Below are 20,296 nucleotides of genomic sequence, written 5' to 3'. Positions count from 1 at the left end.
ATCAACTTGCTCGTTCACCGAGCACGTCACGCTACGGAAGTGCAGACTTGCCGAAACAGTAGCGTGTGGCCCCTAGCAGGCTATACTTAGCTATAACAAAAGTACACTTTAACATTTAGGCATTACATGTAGATAACAGACATTTAACGAAAAATGGGAGCAAACAACAGTACCCGGCGCGTGTCATTTGAGTCGGACGAGAATGAGAATGTATCGGTGGTGAAGGGCATACGGGTAAGTGACAGTAGGCCTATACATTACATTACATGGTTAGTGTTGACTAAACAGCTGCTTCTTGACTGCTTTAAAGAAATACCTGTAATACAATGATGTAATTAAGTTATTAGGTTATAGAGTTAGTAACTATCAATGTATGTCATCCTTATTGTTATTCTGTTGTTTGTATGTTACATGCGTAACTAATGTCCTGCAGGTCACCCTTGAAAAAGAGATCTTTTGATCTCAAGGGGCTTCACCTGGTTAAATAAAGGCTACAATCAAGGTGCTCTATGGATTGTAGCAGCTATGCTACGCTGATATTACGAGCAACCTGATTTCCATTAACTCTGAGTGCTAAACAGTACGTTATTATAAAAGTGGATAAGGAGGATACAATGTAACAATATATAGTTTATAGCCGCTGCAGTGTCTGTGAGACCGAAAGCTCTTCAATGTCATTTTGGTAATATTGACGTCACTAGCCTCGTGCTCTTCTCACAGTTACTCAATGTATGAATGAATCTTACATTTTGTTGTATATTATGCTATTCTTTGAGTTGTCGAGGATGCATGTGAATGAAGTGACTTAATAGCTTGTACTTAGGTCAGCTGATGTTAAATACAGATTGAGAGGCTTTAGTCGATTAGTTAAGACTTCAGTTGTCATTGTTCTGTCTATTATTACTTTGTAGGACAATTGTGGCTATTGTTATCTTTCAGCGAGGTCTTATCCTGTTTATACTAATGGTGTTATGCTCTTTTAAACACATGAAAAAAACCGTTGTCTTCTCCACAATGTATAGTTTACTAAAGGAACATTGTGCGGAAATACCCTTACTGCTTTCTTACTGAGAGTATGACAATAGATCTAATTTAGCATAAATACTGAAAGCAATAGTCACCTTTAAAGCACACACAATGCTACGTTTAGTCTTTCAATTTGAAATAAAACAAACATGTAAACGTGACATGGTGTGGGTTTTACTGGAAGTTAAGTAAGAGCATTCACTTTATATAATCACTATATAGGGCTATCTTTAAATGCATCACATTGTTCCACTGAAACTTCTTTCACTCTTGCATTGCAGCTTTCTGAGAATGTCATCAACCGTATGAGGGAACCTGAAGCTCCACCTAAAGCTCCACCTAAAGTCCTGCCTGCTCCCTCTTCACCACCTTCTATGACGCCTACCATCACTCCTTCTCCTTTCATACGTCCAGTGCCTCCCATCTTTGCCCATATCACCCCATTGCCTCCTCTCCCTTCCCTTGTAGCACCTGTTGCACCTCCCCCAGCTCCATCTACCACAGAGACTGTGGCTGCACCTCCACCTCCTGCTAAAACGCCTACAGAACAGGTAGCAGCACCCACCATCATTGACATGGTGCTCCCAACTTCATCTGTCCCTGCTCCTGCTTTTGAGCCTGTGGCGGCACCTCCTCCTCCTGCACCTGCTGCTGTTGTTGAGCCAGTCATGTTGCCTCCTGCTACTCCCATTGCTACCCAGATTCTTGCTCCATGCCCTGTTCCAGCCGAAGTGGAAGTGATCACTCCACTTGCTCCTCCTAACCTTTCAATCGAATCTTCTCCCCCTGCCATAAATGAATCCATTGCTATTTGTCCTTCATTAATTGAAGCAATTGCTGCTCCATATGTAGCCTTAGCACCTCCTCCTCCTGTCAAGACAGAGCCCACCATAGCTCCCCCTGTTCCCGAACTGGAACCCCTTTCTTCCCCTCCTGTTTCTGAGCCTGTCACTATCTTGCCGCAGACAGCTGAGCCATTCGCTGCACCTCCTCTGCCTGAGTTTACAGCTCCTTGTGAACCAGTTGCACCTCCTCCTCAGCCCCCAGTGGAGCCAGCATCTCCTGTCCCTGAGCCTGTGGTAGTACCTGAGGTGATCTTAATCCCACCACCTGCTGCTGCTGCTGCACCACCCGGTGAGTTTTTCCCCCCAGTATGCTACAAATAAAGGGTTTGTCGTATATTTCACAAACACATTTTGAATAAGGAAATAAATTCATGTCTTCAGAGCATATGTTGGTCAGTTATATAGTGTTTGTAGCGGCCAAATAAAACAGAAAATGTAACTCAAAATGATCTGCCGCTGGGGCACCAGTTAGCAAATCTTATGGAAATCATCCGATGTCCAGGCAAGAACATTGTCTTTGTGTATTTATTTAGTAGAATTACAATAATCAAACATACATAGAACAATGGTTTCACCTGCGGCCTCTGCTGTGTTTTCCCTGCAAAAAAACATTTGCCTCTAACGCAGCGTCCACACGGCGGCTTGCGTTGAAGCATGCCGGCGTGCGTGTCTGAAGCTCGACCAACAACCAATCACATGAATCTCCCGCCCTGGACACACAAGCACGTGGTTTGATTGGCTAGAGCTTGCACTGGCATATGATTTGATTGGCTGACGCTTCCGTCGAAGCTTCAAAAGTTGAACATTGCTCAACTTTTGAAGCGAGCGAAGCTCCCACAATGCAGTTCGGCAAAGCGTGACCCCATTCAAAGTGAATGGGCAGAAGCGTTGACGCTCCAACGCACGCTGCCGTGTGGACGGGCCGTAATGGTGCGCCAATCCCATAACCACCTGTGTCCAATATATACATTATCACCAGGTGCCTCAATCACCCAGTGCCCAAAGCTGCCTTCAAAATAAAAGCACAAAGGATTACATTTACTAAAATAACTATTCTATATCATTATAAATGTGTACTATAAGCAAAAACACCAGGAAAAGAAGGTTTAACTTTTAAATAATGTAAAAATCCCACTGTGTTGATTTAGACTGCATGATATTCTGGTAGTTTTATGTCGTAATTTTATGAAAAAGTTAATCTAACCAAGATTACAGTAGAATGGAAGAAGGAGTTGTTTTGTGAGGATTAACGAAATGCTTTCTGAATTGTTTTAAGCTTTTCGGATTTAACACTCTTTTCTATTACAATGTTTTAACTGGATTTGTGCAGTCATTTTTAACCAGCGAGGCGACTACACTCTTGTTTTTTCTAACAAGAGACAGGAGTGAATGCTCAAAAACTGGAGAAATTAATTGTTCTTTGTAATGGCTAATTTCTCCTGAATGCTTTTTCAGCATAGTGGTTAATTAGAAGGCGAAGGTTATGAGGGAATAAGCTTTCTAAGGATTTAAGTCCAGTTAATGATGTTTATTGTGGGGGTGTTTACTTGTAGCCACCTTAACCTTTTGTCTCCAACTTTTCGTGCATATTGTATTTTCGTTGTCCTTATTTTTAAAAATGGATTTCATAGAAGCCTTGGTCATGTTATGATTAATTGCCATTCCCAAACTGTTAATGAAATGATTAATTCATTAGATTTTTTGTTAATGTTAATACATGTATTTTTTAATTAGTGCCCCTCAATTCTGCCTCTTCATTGTGGAGCTCAACCGGTCACAATGACCCTACTTCTTCCAGCACTTTGTCAGAGCACTCATCTAGGCTAAACAGATCTTTTATTTGATCTGTATGGAAAAGTTTTCCCTCTCTTCTTTATTATAACTGTTTACCTCCATTAAAGCAGGTACAATCAATATGTTTTAAAATAGATGTCAAAGAAGGCAATTTCCACTGCCTCAAACTTGCAGAAACAATCTGTAATTAAAAAGCAGAAATAGAAAGTTGTGATAATGAACAGAAACTTAAATGAGTTGATATTTCAAAGCTTTTTCAAAACGTTAAGTCTCATTATAAAGCTTAAATACATATGTTTATTATTTGAAATATCAAATAACATCCCTGTCACTATCAAACATATGCAATCAATATAGTTTATTGTTATTCAGCTACATTGTTTACGTTCTAAAAAGATTTATGTGGACACTCAAACACAAACAAACTCATTATACTTTTGACTCCAATTCAGCTTTGTACAATTGCAACATCTATCCATGCGAATACATTTGGAATGTACCATTAAGTTCATAAGCATTTTGAACAAATACAAGAAAAACACTGAACAACAGAACAAGTTAAGGTGAGTTAATGATTATTGTGCCAGATAATGCTGATAGTCAATTCATATAATACATTAATAATAATACAATCAAAAGATGTGAGATCTGGTGTAGATGTAGCAGGTCAGTTTGATTCACTTGTGGCACGCTTTCTTTCATTTCCCCCTAGTAATATTATTAGTTTATCATTTTCAAATAATTTATGGTGACTATTATAGAATGTTGGGATGACTTCTTCTCTTGAGGTAAAGTGTTTAGTGTTAATAGTATGGGTGCTTGCTCCTTATCTGTTGACATATCCAACAGAGGACGTCTGAATGTTACCTGTTCATTGCACTATTCATAATGGGGCGTGGGCGCTAGTTCTTAAGAAGGTGGTCTGCAGGGTGTGGGCAGGCGTCCCCATCCTTGACTGTGCTCAATCAGCAAGGTAATTAAAAAAGGCCAACTTATGCCACGCCACACTGACTCCAGTGATTAAAACGACACCTCCGCAGTTTCTCACAACAAACCACCAGGCCTCATTAAGGGAAGGAGGTGGACGTGTGTGCGTGCGTGTTAAACTTGAATTTGGTCGTAGTGTTTCTGTGATATGACACCGAATTCTGTGTGAGCCCCCAGCCTTCTTGTTTGGGCACATTAGTAACACCATTTGGACAGTAAATATAATTTATTCCTGTAAATTCCACAAATAAACCTTCTTTGTCGTTGGTCCATTTTCCATTAGCTCTGTGTACATGAGCTAATGCCCACAGAGCTAATGGAAACAAAGTTTGTTCCCATGTTGAATTAAATTATTCCTCTATTGTTTGCACTAATCAGTTTCTCAGATTAAAAGATAAAGCAACATTTAATTTCAATTTTTGTGACCAGAAGTTTGTTAAGTGTAGTTATTATGGAAAACTACCAGATGCGTTCACAGCACAACAGTTGTCATGAAAGATATCACAAACCGACTTATCTATCTGTATGTTGTCTGTTTCTGGACATTAACAGTTCATTTGCAAATATGCTGTACACACAAAAAGATTGAGTAGAGAAGTAATTTTTTTCACCAGTTATTAAAAGATTGAAGAATGGGATAAAAATATATAGAAACAGCGTTAAGGATTGTGATTGAATGGCTGTACTTTTGATGTTTCTGCATAGTGACCATTGTTGCCGTTTTTAATGGCTGCCAGACAGTGGCCCTTATTTAAATATTTACAGTATCCCTCAACAATCATGTCGGTTGACATTTAGTCCTCTACTTCGCAAGGTCACCCCGCGGTGTAATGTGTAACAACCTCACCTAGTATTATAAAGGAGAAGGAAAAAGTCAACTTGGACGATTGATCAAGCTTGCTCTTTTTAAAGAAGTAAAAACAGGTAGGATGATTGTGAATCTCGTTAAAAAGTTGCAAAGTTCAGCCCAATTTTGAAAGGGTACGACCTTAATGAGGCAGACATTGATTATGTGTGTCCACGAGAGTTGAGTATCGAGTGAGGCTGTCAGCAGGTCGACTGTCTCTAAATCATGGGCCTGACTCAGTATGTGTGCTGATTACATAGTCAAGGTTGAACCTCCTACACCTTCTCCAATGTGTTATAAATATTCATATGCCAGAGCCCACACACTGCGCTGGACTAATAGCCTGCTTAAATGTCTCCCTGGTGCGGCAGAGAGAATTGGGGGGAAAAGGGACAGGCAGAGAAAAACAATAGGAGAAATGTGGATGACTTGGTGTATGTGCATAAATGTGAGTTTGAAATATATCACTCTCCTTTTGAAACTGACTTTTATAGTTATCTTCTTTAAATGTGAACTGATCAGTTAGATCATTTTTCATCACATGAGATTGAATTAACAGGAAAGAGTCTGGATAAAAGAAAAAATATCAGAAACGGCACCTGCCTGGCCTTGGCGCTTTTCTTTTCTATGTTCTCTCCTACGTGAGCATTGTGAAAGGTGTGCGGTGACTCCAGGAAGCGCGAGCTCGAAACGTGGGGAAGTGGTAATGTTACAGATTATGCCCTCCTCGCGGGTCCTGGGGTTAATGAAACTTCTGATGAGAAACGCAATTTGCCTTCGTCTATTATCTCCACTGCCAATAGCCTGTGCTTCACCGCCTCCCCTACTCCTCTATGGGTTTTTCCGGTTTTTCCACAGGGTTTAGTGATTGGTGGAAACGGAAACGAGGGGGACACGTCTAAAAAGATGATGAGTTTTTAATCTTTTTAACATTTACATGTCCTACTCAGCAGTGACACTGGCTCCGTCGATCTGGAATTGTCTCTGACCCAACCAGCCTCCCTCAAGGACCCCAGACGGTGTTTATCATATCAGAACCTGTTCTCCAGGTGACCCTGCGGGCCTTCTATCTATCTATCTATCTATCTGAAGCCTCTCTCTGCAGAGCTGGAGAGCATGCAGTGATAAATAAGGAATTGCTGAGGCTTGTCTGAACTTAGAGGACATTTAGAATTTTACTTTTCGTAGTGTACCGCTCAGAGGGATCTTTTTTTAATGTGAGATATTGTAAAGGGCAGTTGATACAGAAATGCCAGTCCTACCCGATAGTTACTTCATAATGGCAGGATTTTGCCTCTGATTTAAAGGGTCACTTTTGTTTGGTGCCCAGTACTGTGTATTCATGTACTGTACAAATCTCTGGAGGGAAAAGTGAGTAATAGAGGTGTCTTTATCATAAAGATTACGAGCTATTTATAGTGGACAGACAACATTATTCTCACAAGTTTCATCATGGAAATAGGCAGCTTGTTTTTTCAGTACATCGACATTGTTGTTGTGAGTTGGAAGAAAGGGAAAATATTCGGCTCTGATTATGTTGTCACATTTGTTGAAGTTATCACACAAATATGACAACCAGAGTAGATATCTAGACTGATAAAGCAAAACAATACAATATTCATGCAGTACATTGTGTATTCTCTTATTTCCAGGAGACAGTTGCCTGTAAAATGCCTTACTGAAGTACATATTTCACGTCTAAATGCCAGCATGTTATTTCTGTAGACGGAAGACAATCGTAGCATATCATTGGATGTTTTCACATCACCCTGATGTCAGAAGCATTATGACTTGTTATTTGACGGACACCTTTCAGCGGGGTTCTGGTCCTACAGGTTGTCTTTCTGTCGTAGCTCTTAACAGAGTTGTAATTAGACTCTCCTCTGCAGATGGATCAATGGAGATTCCGAGTGCTGTCAGACATGATGGATATTATTTTCCCACATTCCGGACAGTTAGGTGACAGCAGTGTGTGTCTTTGAGGAGACACTGCAGCAAAAAGTTGTCTACTGTCAATCACCGCCTCTGTTTGCAAGAGTGTTTCTGCTGAAGCCCTGTCATCCTAAACCGCCCTCTACCTGCTGCTTTTCTTTCTCTAAGCTGAGTTCTTCTTATGTGCGGTTTGCTGCAGAGCCAAAAATGCTACAGAGGTTGTAATTCAGAGCAAGGATTAAATGAACTGTATTCTAAGAGCAAACTGTTGACAGTGGGTGTGACTGAGCTGCAGGAGGAGGCAGGACACTCAAAGAACAGAAAGTGGAGGATGACATGTTTGCTAATAAGCTGAGCGGTTACTCTGTCTCCTTGACACCGGTTGCATTAACTGCAGCCATCTCCTGGTAACTAGTTTCCACTAGTTCACCATGTCACTGACTTGTTCTTTACTTCAAGCACAGAAGACAATACAAATGGTTTTATATATTTCTGTTTGCCCCTGAAATGTTTGACAGTTGAGTTTAAATGTTATGTAATTAATTTCTTCAATAATAAATGGATCGTTTGTTTAAGTCGTCACAAAGAGCAGAATATATCAGCGGCACTTTCAGGACATGCAAGCACCCATAAAGACAATTCTACCCATAAAGGAAGCCAAGCATTTTAGACGCAATTGTTTTTTTCCGTTCCTTAGAAGAGGTTTGTTTGGTGGGATTCTGAAAAGCCTTTTGGTAAAGATGTCCAATATAACGGGGTCTTTGGGCAATGTGATATTTCAAACATCTCATTAGAAGATGATCTGGATCTAGGGATTGTAGACAATGAGTTTTATCTTTTTAAGTCAAAACAATTAAGCTGAATTAGATGGTCTTGATTTCAAGTCTGCCCAAAAGAAACTAATTTAACTTCACACTAAACTAAAGTTGAAAAATGTATCATTTGTTGACTTTTGTTTGCCTTTGTACACTTTCTATTTGTGATACTGAATTCAAAGAATGTGTAAAGCACTGTTTAACACCACATGGAATCCTGAACCCCCACACCTTTTGTTGAATCACAAAATAGCCACATTAAAGGTGGGGTATGTCATTTTGGAGAAACCAGCTCGAGTGCACTAGAATTTGAAAATACACAACCTGAAACAATCTGCCACTTCCTCACAGAGCCCCTCCTCCAACACACACAAGCGCGCACATGACCAATGAGGGCATGAGATAAGTTTGTGCACAGATGGAAGGCTGACAGGCAGGTAGGCCATCCAGTTATTTTAGCCGGGCCGGCTAAAATGATTGGTCGTGCTTTTTACAGCGCCGCGGCTTCCAAAGATGAATTTATTGTCAAAACATTTCATATAGTCATTGCTATCGGGATGTTAAGAGCATTCCATGGAATATAACAAAAAGTGTTTCTGAAATAAATTACATCTTTAACTAAAGTATAAGGTCATTTGCTATATACCAAGAAAGAAATGTCATTGCACATTTCAGGTCTTATTGTTGATCTGATTGAACTGGCATTAGGTTTGTGTGCGCGCGCGTGTCCACCGGCCTGTTGTTACCACATGTAACCAGGTAATGTAACCAGGTACCTTGACAATAGGGATTATCCTATCTAACTAATGCAACGGGGGAGTAATCTTGACATACACAGGCACTCCCTCCATTACTTCAGTGTCGCAGCACACCGCATGGCACTTCTGTCTTCAGAGCACGTTTTGGCCCGGCATCTTTACTTTCATGCTTAATTACCTGCCAAGATAGAGCGGTGGAGGCGCGGAAATCATACATGTATGATGTCCCTGACATGAATATTATGTAGATAGATTGGTGCGCTGCTGTGATATGAGGATGTTTGTGCTTCTTTTGTGTTTGTGTGTGTTTAAGCACTCTAGACATATTTCTCTTTGTCATACAGCATGGTGGTTGAGATTTCTATCACACCTTGCTTTACTCAGAGAAAGCACAGAGTGGACACTGTATACACTAGGATTTTATAAAGATTCAGCAATGTTACAACAACTAACAACAAATATTCAACATGGATTAAATCAGTTGTTGTTTCAATGTTGTGTGTGTAGTAAAACATCATAGACCGTCAGTCTGAAATCACATTAAGAATAGCATGAAATAGCACACAATGACAGACTGGAACTGTGCAATGTTTGGTACTTTAATAATGAATTGAATGATTAATTGCTTTGCACACTTTTCTCTCTTTTCATGGATTAATTCACAAATTTTCAATCTCTAGCAACAAGACAAATAGACCCGTCATTACTCGTTAAAATGAAATAACACATTTTCGGATGAACAGACTGTTCAAAAAGCACTTATCTGTTTCACTTTTTAGACCGTATAACTCAGTATTCCAACAGGCACAATATTGCTGTAAGCAAATCACAGTTATTTGCCTAAGATCCTCTGTTTCTAACTCTCTCTTTCCCTTCTCTTTGCGTCCCCAGTTGATGAAGTGGCCCTGAGGAAGACCATCACTGATGAGCTGCACAAAGACATGGAGCAGGATCGGGCCAAGGCAGAGCAAGAGCTGCAAGCCTGGTTAGACACAAACACACAGACACACAAACAAATGCCCTGTTTTGCTGTGGAATGGTTAATGGTCTTGTTTATGACCTTCAACAAAAGCATATGGTGTTGCAAGGCATTCTACTTATTCCAGAAGTAAATGGATTGCCATAATTTGTTTTCTGGAGTTGAAATTAACATTCCTGGGTTTCCTGAAAGTCAAACCCTCTGCTGTTCTCTGTGTGGTGTGCGTTTCTCTCTCTTTCTCTTCTCTCTGCCCTACCTTCCTTCTTTGGATCATGATAGATCGCGTCAGGGTACTGCACCAAGTGTCAACTCCTCTTGCAGGATTTCATTAGAAACGAGAGATATTTTCACATGTGACAGTTTCCCGCTTTCATTAATAGTCAAAAAGGTCAGCACCATTCCTTCCGATTCCCCACTGTGTTTCCGATCCACCCCACTTCCGAAGCGCATCAGCACTTTTTCCTCTATCCATCTCTGCTTCTTATACCCTTCTCCGGATCAATTAATCATGCCTGAGAGAGGAGGGCGCTATCCTGAGGTAATTTCCTGGGTGTTGAGTGGGTGATCCATTAGCCCTGCCTGATGAAGAAACACTGTTCATGTAAAGACCATATTCCACCTCTCCTCTCTTCCATTGTTCTCTTTTCTTTTTGACCATAAAGAAGCAGGTGCGCATGCCAACATGTCCGATAATCGTGGTGCGCCCCCCTTGTTAATGTTAATGTGGTTTTGAGAAATCATTTGTCTATAGATTTTTTTTACCCTTGCTATTTTGTTTGTGTGATGTAACTGCTTCCTGCAGCTCACTTATTGTCTGTTCAGAGCAGTAAGTGCCTCAAAATTACACCCTCCTTGCAATTAATTGAAATTATTGTCGCTCTCAAATTTAGTTTGTGCTTGTTACGGGTTCCTTTTTCACTAAAGAAGACTTAACTGAACATTAAATGGTCAATAAGCAATCATCGGCTTGCCAGCACTGTGTGTGGAGGCATATTAATATCAGTTTTAAAGTGGCCTTGTGTACGGTTTGTTTTTTCTCTTGCACATTTTGACAGAATATAGTCAAATCAAATGCAAGCCTTTTACACGGCTTGCATTTGAGAGTTTCATTAGAAATACAAAGTGTATCCATTATGTTAGACACACATGAGACTGACAACGTGCCTGAAATGCCTCCTGTGGAAACACTGCTACACCTGCCGGGGCATACTTTATGGTATTCATATTAAGTAAAGTAAAACACATGGACAGTGGAAGTCATAAGCTTAGACACTTTATCACTTCATCCAAATCCCTATTAATATGAGCTGAGCCACAATTACATTTACATTACACAGCAAACTAACATGACCTTTCTGCTCAAGCTCCAACACACCAACATATGTTAGGACTCAAAATGTCTTATTTCTTTTACCACCTGCAATTTAACTTTTCTCTTAATTTGTCGTCATTGCAGATAAAGGTGACTGGGCTCCCTTTTAATTGAAATAGATGAGAGGAACCGAGTGCCTTTATTCTGGGCTGTCAAACAATAATTAAATTGCAATGGTATTTCACCCCACACTGAAGCAGTCATTGCAGGCAGGTTGTGGAAGGCAAGGTGATAATGGTTTTCACTTTGTTTGAAGACTCAGGAAGATAACTGGGGGACTGTTGCTGTAAGAGTTAAAAATAATTTGAGTGTTCTAAAGCTCAGGTAACAATACTGCACCGTGCCTCACATGATGCAAAACCCTGCAGTGAAAGTGCTTCACAGCTTGAACACAATGAAATAAAAGGATTTGTGAACCCCCAGGTCATTGGGGGGGAAACAGAGACACACATGAGATGCATGAGGCCAAAATGTTAAGGTCATGTTCAACACAAAACATGAATTATTCATGCCTGTTATTTTACAATAGAAAATCATTTGTTAACTTGAAAAGCAGTACAATTGAGGTTACTGCCAGAGTAAGGCCATTAGAACTCTGAGGCAACCAAACGCATCACATTTGACTCGAATCGTATTATTTGGATAGGGCGGTGGTGGTGGCGAAGTCCATAGGGACTTGGCTTGGCAACTGGAAGGTCACCAGTTCAAGTCCCGGAAAGACTAAGTGCTACCGAGGTGTCCCTGAGCAAGGCACCGTTCCCTACACTGCTCCCCGGGCACCGTACATAATGGCAGCCCACTGCTCCTAACACTAAGATGGGTCAAATGCAGAGAAACCGTTTCGTTACATGGTACCTGTACTGTGTAATGACAATAAGTTGAATCTATCTATCTATCTATTATTTCCACACTATCTTATGCAATATTGCATAGGGGATTTCCAGCAATAGTGGTGTTTTTAGATGATGGCAGTATTTCTTCTGTCTGGCTTTAGGGCTATAAATGAACTCCATGAGATCTGGCTTTGCATGTTTTGCTCTGGTAAGAGTGAAGTAAAGGAGTTCATTTGGGTGTAGCCTAAAGTCATTTGTAGCAAGGAGCGGCTGCAGGGAGCAGATTTGCCTCTGCCTCTTCTCTGTGAGTCATCAGAGCAGAACGACTCAGGAAAGGATGAGAGAAGGAGGGATGATGGGGGGGGGGGGGCCTCTTACACCAACCTGTCTCTTCTTCTTTAACATACCATCTCTTCCTGTGTCACCTCTCCATCCAGTGTTTCTCCCTGGGTTTCCTCCACCGTTTCCTTCCCTGTCTTTTCCCCCTTCTATTACCCAACATTTCCTGTATTAATCCAACCATCTCTTTTCTCTGTTTCTCAATCAGACTTTTTTATTTCTCATTCCCTCCAATCCATGTCTTCCTCCTACCTCCCTCTTTCTCTCTCAATCTATCCCGTGCATGAGTGCATAACTCTAACACTTAAAGGTTAGTTGTTGTTCTGAAACTTCTGTCCATTATTTCGGCATGTAGTCAAGCAGCTTGTGTTGGCGATATAATTGCGTGTCAGACTGTTGAGTGAGAATGCTGACCTTCTCCCAGAGCTTCTGTCTTACCATCCACCAGCCAGCCTGTTACATTTCTCATTGCCCTCAGGTCAGATGCAGACAGATAGCCCCGCCCACAGAGTTTTACATGTTGTTTATTCTTACATAAATACATACAGTGACAAGCACACATACTATTCAAATTAACACAGTTAGAACGTGTTTATTCCAATCTGATTTTCCAAGAGTGTGTATCAGGCAGTTGTCATTCTTCCTTTTTAAATGTGTCCAAATCAGCAGTATTATCAGACATTTCATATTTACTCAGGATAACCTAACTGTAACAACTGCAAAAACATTATATACTTTACACACAATCTTAACCAGAGGACAAATGATAATCACAATGACTACTCGGGTTACTCATACAAATCATCATCATTATAATAATAATGGCGATGCTTAAAATAACAATTTAATTGAAGGTGTTTAACAAGAAAATACATAGTACAATTACAAAGGAAAAACCATAGCAATGACCTAATGCAAACACACAATCAACCAGCTTTGAAACAGCATCTGTGAGATCAACCACCCCAAACAACATACTTTAGCTATCACCTACACATACAACCATAGACGGCAACATACTAGCAACCATAGTTGGTTAAAGTATAAACCCAATTCAGTTCATTTAATTACAAACGGTTAAGAAATACAAGTACAATCACAAGGCATAATGGAGATATGTGAAATGGGACATCCCATTATCTACCCAAGCTTAAGAAAAGAGGCTCAGACATTTAACATAATGTATTTACGTTGTGTATTTACAATATATGATGCAGGTATATATGTTATTGTAGCACAAGCACATTTAGTAACACCTTAGCAACCAAGCAAAACCTGTGAGCAACCACCTGGAAACAACTATTGCAACAACAGTTATTTGTGCCATGTGTACAAACAAGCAACCACCCAGCAATAGCATATTAATTACACTAAATACCATATATGCTTAATGTGTTTTACAATAACCATCATGCACACAAACACACATGAAACATTCGAGCCCCCAGGCTTCAGCAGTGAGAATATTTTACACATCGTGCATTCTTGTGTGCTGCCTTCTTGTCTTGGGATGTTTGTGCTGTAATTGTGTGCGATGTGATAATGAGTGTTTCACTATCTGCATAAGTAGATTTAACGGCCATTTGATGCTTCTGGCTTCATGTAAACCTCTTCATAGCGATGTAGAAGTGCTCCTATCCCCAGTGTATAAGGCCATTTGTTGTGAAAGAGTAACAGACATGAACTCTAAATATACTGTTTTAAGAAATATCAGATTTTTTACTGTAGCCTTCTGCTGACCTATTCAGTAGAACATTTATGGTTATTGACTCCGTTCAATCTCCTAGCAAATATTCCATCTTTGTTTAGTCTAGTCCTCGAGCTAGTCTAATACAGAACAGATGGAATCAGTTGGAGGTAGTTCAATACAAACTTCAAGTCAATTATATTATAATCACAGTGTTTAAGCACCATAAGACACTCTGGTAGCAGTCCAGAATGATCACCATCAGGCCTATGAATGTATTCCCCATCAAGTCGATGGACTTTGGGCTCTGCCTCTTTTAGTGCTGAATGGCTTTAGGTTGGGAGTTTGAGCTTTGTGCACTAGGTGCGATATTAGAAGTGACAACAGCAGAGGGGAGAGTGACAATAATTTTCTCTTTCGACAGTGTGCTTGATCATCGCACTAAGAACATTACGGTTATCTCTTCATGCCTGTGGGCGAAGTAGAGGGGGAGTACAAAATGGCTTTTATGTTCCTTCTGCAGAATGGGAGCTCTTCTAAATGAATCTTATCATCGCACAGTTCTTTGTTTCCCATACACTTAATTAAAACTGTGTCCCAGCATTTCAGAGCACCCACAGTCACATGGTGTGTGTGTGTGAGAGAGAGTGCTTAGCTCCATAAAAGATTCATAGGCAGCATTCAGCTACATTATTCCCAACATCAATATTGCATTGGGCCTTTACATGCCTTTGTTTCAAGGCATTTGGAGTCCGCCCTGATTTACTGGTGGGTCCGAATACATCTTATTGAGACGCATCTCATGTGGATGACAGGTAGACAACAGGACGCATTAATGAGGGCGGCAGAGCTGAGCAACAAACGGAAGGTAGAGAGGTAACGGAGGGGAAGGAAGAAGGCATGCATTTGTGATTTCTCTTATTGTCATATTTCTGCAATGATATTTGAAAGGATTCTCTGTGGAGTAACAGGTGATGACGCCCCTCATGGATTTGCACCACCTGTTGCAGGGTTGCTCGTTATGAACATTTTCTTTCAGTACGTGTGCTGTTGGAAACACACACACACACACACACACACACACACACACACACACACACACACACACACACACACACACACACACACACACACACACACACACACACACACACACACACACACACACACACACACACACACACACACACACACACACACACACACACAGAAAGATTACCCTGACTATGGTCACTTAAGTTGCCGCATCTCAGCTACTCATCCTATAAATGTTTCATATAACCGGCCACAGATCTAATCTCTTTCAGGTTTATTAAGTACTGCTCAAAAAATAACAGAAATGTTCCCGAGTACTTCTGTTCATGGTCATTTCCTGAATAGTGAGTCACTTTTCTTGGTAGACCGACACAGCCTGGCCCACTCGAACTCAACTCCTTTTCGAATTAATGCCGCCTCACCGGTTTTATCTTTCCATCTTTCCGTTTGTAAGGCTTGATTCACTGCGCCTTCAAAACACACAGGTTACTGGGCCAAAAATATCCTCTCTCTCTCTCTCTCTCTCTCTCTCTCTCTCTCTCTCTCTCGGTCCAGGCCAAGCATCATCCTCTTAGCCTCCCAAAACATGATCTTTTTTTCTTCTGTCTTTTTCCTCTCTGTGTCTGACTCCACTCTCCTTTCCTTACCTCAAAGCCCCCCTTTTTCCCCAGTGCCAATCTTCTACAGTGGAATGAAAAATGCGTCCAATATCCCAGGGACAGGGCAATAATGACTGGAAAGCAATAGGGGTGAAGCAGACAGATAGCATCCAGCTAGTGATAGCAGTCTTTGCTTGGGTTAGCACTTGTGAGGAAGTCAGTCGAGGGACTTTTTTTTTTTGCAAGGCTGTCTATTTCCTTGGCCACCTTTCTTTCATCTGTCCCGGATTTAGCTTTAAGTCACATTTGAGAGAATTCGGTTTACTTTTATGTAATAATGAAAGCTAATATTAGTTTCCCCTCAACAGAATACTGAGTGTTTTTTAATCTTCCAACAAAATCATGGCAATTGGGTAATTTTTTTTATTGTAATTTGGCAAAATGCCTTAATGCTTTGTCAGTGAATATACATTTTTTATTTGTAGTTTTGACTTTGCGCAATATAATTCTGATTCACTATCATATTAGTTTTCCGTACCAAAACGGGTAAACAAAAAGGTCTTTTGCACTCCTGATGTCTGTGCAACTGACAGGTGCGTAGGAGAATGCTGGTATTCCTTAACATCTGCACACTTTCAGAATGTGAACAATAAATAATTTAATGAGTTCAGACAAAGTTTTTGTAACAAAGCTACAGCTATCAGGTACAGTTTAAATAAAATTGCTTTGATAAAACATTTTTTACCAACAGTGCTTTGTAAGTACGTTTTCTAACACTGGCCCCTGGGTACCACCCAACAAGTCGATTTCTTGGAAACCCTGCATGCAGTCACTTTTCTATTACAGTTGCAACAGCTTAAGCTGCTAGAGTAAATGTAGCTTAGGTGCATTAGCAGTGTAGGCAGGCAGGCGTTGATTGTGGGGAAATGGTGAATGTAAAAGGCCATTAGGAGGCTCCCTGTGTGTGTCGGTGTGTGCGTGAGTTGGAAACCCGATGATGGATGGAGTGTGCTGACGTGTGCAGCCCAGTGGACTGTGAGACTGGACATGGCTGGTCTCTCTCCGTCTCCCTCCATCTCTTTCTCCCACTCTCTGCCTCACTCCCTTTTTGCTTCACTTCCTCAGGGCCAAACATGTCATGTCGCCACCACTCACTCTCGCTCCGTTCCTCTCTCTCCTCTCCTGTCTTTTTCAATGTCTCCCCGTCTCGTCTTGCTCTCTGACAGGTAGTGGCGTTGCAGGGCAAACGGTAGCTTTAAGACTTCAGACATATTTTTAATAGACCTACATGTCATCTGCTCAAAGGCATGGCATGGTGATCAGATAGAGAAGTCTGTCCATCACGACTCCTCACTCCTCTAGAGTTTGGGTAAATTCACAGGTGAGTGAAAAGATGAATGATATTTTTAAAATATAATAAAAGACGAAAACCGTTCACATTGACAGATCAGTGGGTGCATGTAATATGCAGAGAAATGGAGCCATGAGGTGAAAAAGCCACATGCTGCGTCTAGGACGGTTACCACACACTTGACAAGCAGGATAATGCACTTAAATGATCATAATGAGCAATGTGCAAGCCTGATGAGGCTGTAAATGCATTTCACTTAATTGGTCATGAATAAAACAAAAATGTCCCACCTTTTTAAAGCTTTAAAACCACTATTGTGGTTTAACTGTGGCATCATAAAGATCAGACATTGCTCATTTGAATGTGAAGGATTTTCTTCTCATGTCAGGGCTCTCTTGAGATCTTTTCTTAGGCAGAAGTTTATTAAGATCCTCACAATCTTCATTCAGTCCGTCATGATTCACTCAGCACCTGCTCCGTCTGTTCTGTGTTTATTCTACGCTGCCACCACTGTTTGATTCTTCGCAGAGGAAGACTTTCGGGGTCTCAGGGACGTGTCTCCTCTTCTCCAATCAAGCACACTGTCGCTGAGTAGGAAGTGCGTTGCTAGGCAACTATAGAAACCCAGTGACAGGGTTCAAATGGTTGTCCTGTGTCTGCAGGGAGCGTACTGCCTCTGTCTATATCACTGCCTTACTGGATTGATGATTATTGTTCGGTGGAAAACAGGACATTCCTTGTCTGTCATTATAGTCAAACTACTCTTCAATGTTAATTGTTGAAAATTGTTGAAATTGATTTGAACTATCCAACATGTGTCAACCTTCTGTGGTACGTCAGGTTTTCTTTTAACTTCTCATTGTTGCCCCCTCTTTGCAGGCAGTGGGATAACACAGACAAATGTGAGGAAGAATCTGACATTAGGGTTGAAAATCAATATACAAGTATATAGGCTTTTATCTATGCTTCATTAGCACTGTAATTGCCTGTGTGACCTTTTAATTATTTTAGGGGACACTGCAGGACTGCAGCATAAAGGCATTGAAACGTGGGTGTGCTGTTAACATTGACGATGTTCATCATTTACCAGAACATTTCTGCTGCTTGGAAAATAACAAGTATCGTCACATACATGCATAAAGCCATTCACCGCAAGTGTTTAACAACATGATCACTTTATGTCATTAAGGTTTTATGTCATTTAAGTTTTTAATTTAAAATACAAAATAAGTAACGTGCAAAAAGAAGACTTATGGTTCACCATATACAGTAGTCAGGCAACATAATGTCTGAAGTGCAGAATACTGTGCTGTGGACAGCATCATTTTTTTATACTGAACATTTGAGTAGCAAGTCATGCATTATAGAGATACCTTTAGGGGAACGAATAGTGAGTAGTATGTTTATAATGTACTCCTGTACTATGAGATGCATTATTATAACTCTTGGTACAGTCTGAAGGTACATTAGTTTGTGCAGTTTTTGTACATTGTTTCCATTTTGTGTTTTAATCATGTAAAATGATGATGCTCCACAGGGTAGAGACGGAGAAGGCTCGTGCAGCGGCCCATGCTCAGGATGATGCCCAGTCCCAGGTTCAGGGGGAGGTGTCCAGGATCCTGTGTGTGGAGCGGGCGGCGGGCGAGGGGAGCATCCAGCAGGCTGTCATTAGAGAGAGGATCGCCACTGAGGACGAGAGGCTCCGCGCTCAGCTCTTTGTAAGTCTATCACAAAAACACACATCAATGTATGGCAGTTTCTGTGTACTTATTTTATGTGGCCAAATAGTTCAAAAACATTTAGTTGGATACACCACAGTGTCAATTAGACATTGAACATTTTAACTACATAACCTTGCAAGCATAAACTCACCGATGAGGCCATTTTGACACAAGGACTGGGCTCTTTTTACGTTCACATGATCTTGTTCTATCACACAGAGGTGAAGTGAATTAGCTGTAATCGACAGGTCGTCCCTGGTACATTGAAAGATGTCAGTGAATGTGTGAACATCGCTGTGAGCAGATATTCACAGAAACATCTTGACTGTGTTGGCACTTACCACCGTCCTTCACAAACAGTACAACAATCTAGTTATTTCCAAGAAATCAAACCTGTATTGACATAATGCAAACAAGAAGCACAGTTTAAGGTCATTTTTTAAACTAAAAAAGGTAGTTAAACTCGTCTTTGATGTATCCACATCTTGAAGTTGGATATTTTGTCCTCCTCATATATCTGCTTGTTCATCCTGCTTTATCATAAAAGATACCTTAATTTTAGGCAGCCTTGTTCTTTATTTCCTGTAAATTGCCCCTGTAAACGTTGTCAGATGAGCAATCTTTACCACACACACAGGCTGTGTATTTTCTTCAGAAAGAAAACGCATTTTCTACCCCGAGTGTGGCTGCTGTTTACAAACCTATGCTATTGATTATATAGCGCATTTCACATGCTCATCGCCGTAATTGAAAAATGAACCACGCCGCGGGACAAGTGTATGAGGGATCCTTCATTTGGAACAGAGAGAGAGAGAATTTAATATCAGTTGTTATTCATAGTAAGGAAGACGGGACAAATGAGGGGAGGGAGCTTTGTATCTCTACTATATGAGCAGCATCCTGGGCGGTGGGTCTTACTGAACTGACACAGAGGAGCGTCCTTGTGCATGTCATTGACAGTTTGCTATCTCCTTGTACTTAAGAGAACTTTTCCTCCAGTATGCTTGCCATGAAGCTTTTGCTTGTGTCCCCAAGGCTATACCTAGAGCCATTAGCTGCCTTTGATACTACGGCAAGCAGCACTGCAGTGGCTATGCATTCGGTATGAGACTCTTTGTTTCATTCTCTGTCAGTAACTTATATATTTAAATCCAGTTGAAAGTTTCTATTACTCCTCCACTTCGTCTCTGCTTCTTTAAATAACACCCATTGCAGCAAAAGAGGCGTTGTCAGAGGGTTTTATGTGTGCGTGCCTGCCTGTGTGATAATTTCTTCGGTTTGAGCATTCTTTTGGAGTGCTGGAGTTTTAATAGAATCCACCGGGTTATCAGTGGAGGCGCAGTGCCTTGCGCACCACTCATGTAATTGTCAAGTCA

The 20,296-nt window shown here is 40.9% G+C and overlaps 1 protein-coding gene across 3 annotated transcripts in view; it reads left to right on the top strand.

Annotated features, from left to right (window-relative positions):
• The window catches only part of chchd3a (coiled-coil-helix-coiled-coil-helix domain containing 3a), a 65,272-nt gene continuing 44,976 nt past the window's right edge, over window positions 1-20,296 (top strand). Inside the window, exons 1-5 of one of the 3 annotated variants that reach the window (XM_071201779.1) lie at window positions 1-234; window positions 1,308-1,577; window positions 2,067-2,160; window positions 9,896-9,989; window positions 18,737-18,917. In XM_071201779.1, coding sequence (XP_071057880.1) covers window positions 154-234; window positions 1,308-1,577; window positions 2,067-2,160; window positions 9,896-9,989; window positions 18,737-18,917 — 720 coding nt within the window. In that variant the 5' untranslated portion in view covers window positions 1-153. Of the gene's footprint in view, window positions 235-1,307; window positions 2,161-9,895; window positions 9,990-18,736; window positions 18,918-20,296 lie in introns of all 3 variants that reach the window. The other 2 variants (XM_034074919.2, XM_034074922.2) reach the window with 2 other exon arrangements.

Source organism: Pseudochaenichthys georgianus, chromosome 23 (genome assembly GCF_902827115.2).
Source record: "Pseudochaenichthys georgianus chromosome 23, fPseGeo1.2, whole genome shotgun sequence".
In the NCBI taxonomy this organism is placed as follows: Eukaryota; Metazoa; Chordata; class Actinopteri; order Perciformes; family Channichthyidae; genus Pseudochaenichthys; species Pseudochaenichthys georgianus.
The sequence above is the reverse complement of the archived record's forward strand: the minus strand, read 5'-3'. Positions and strand labels throughout refer to the sequence as shown.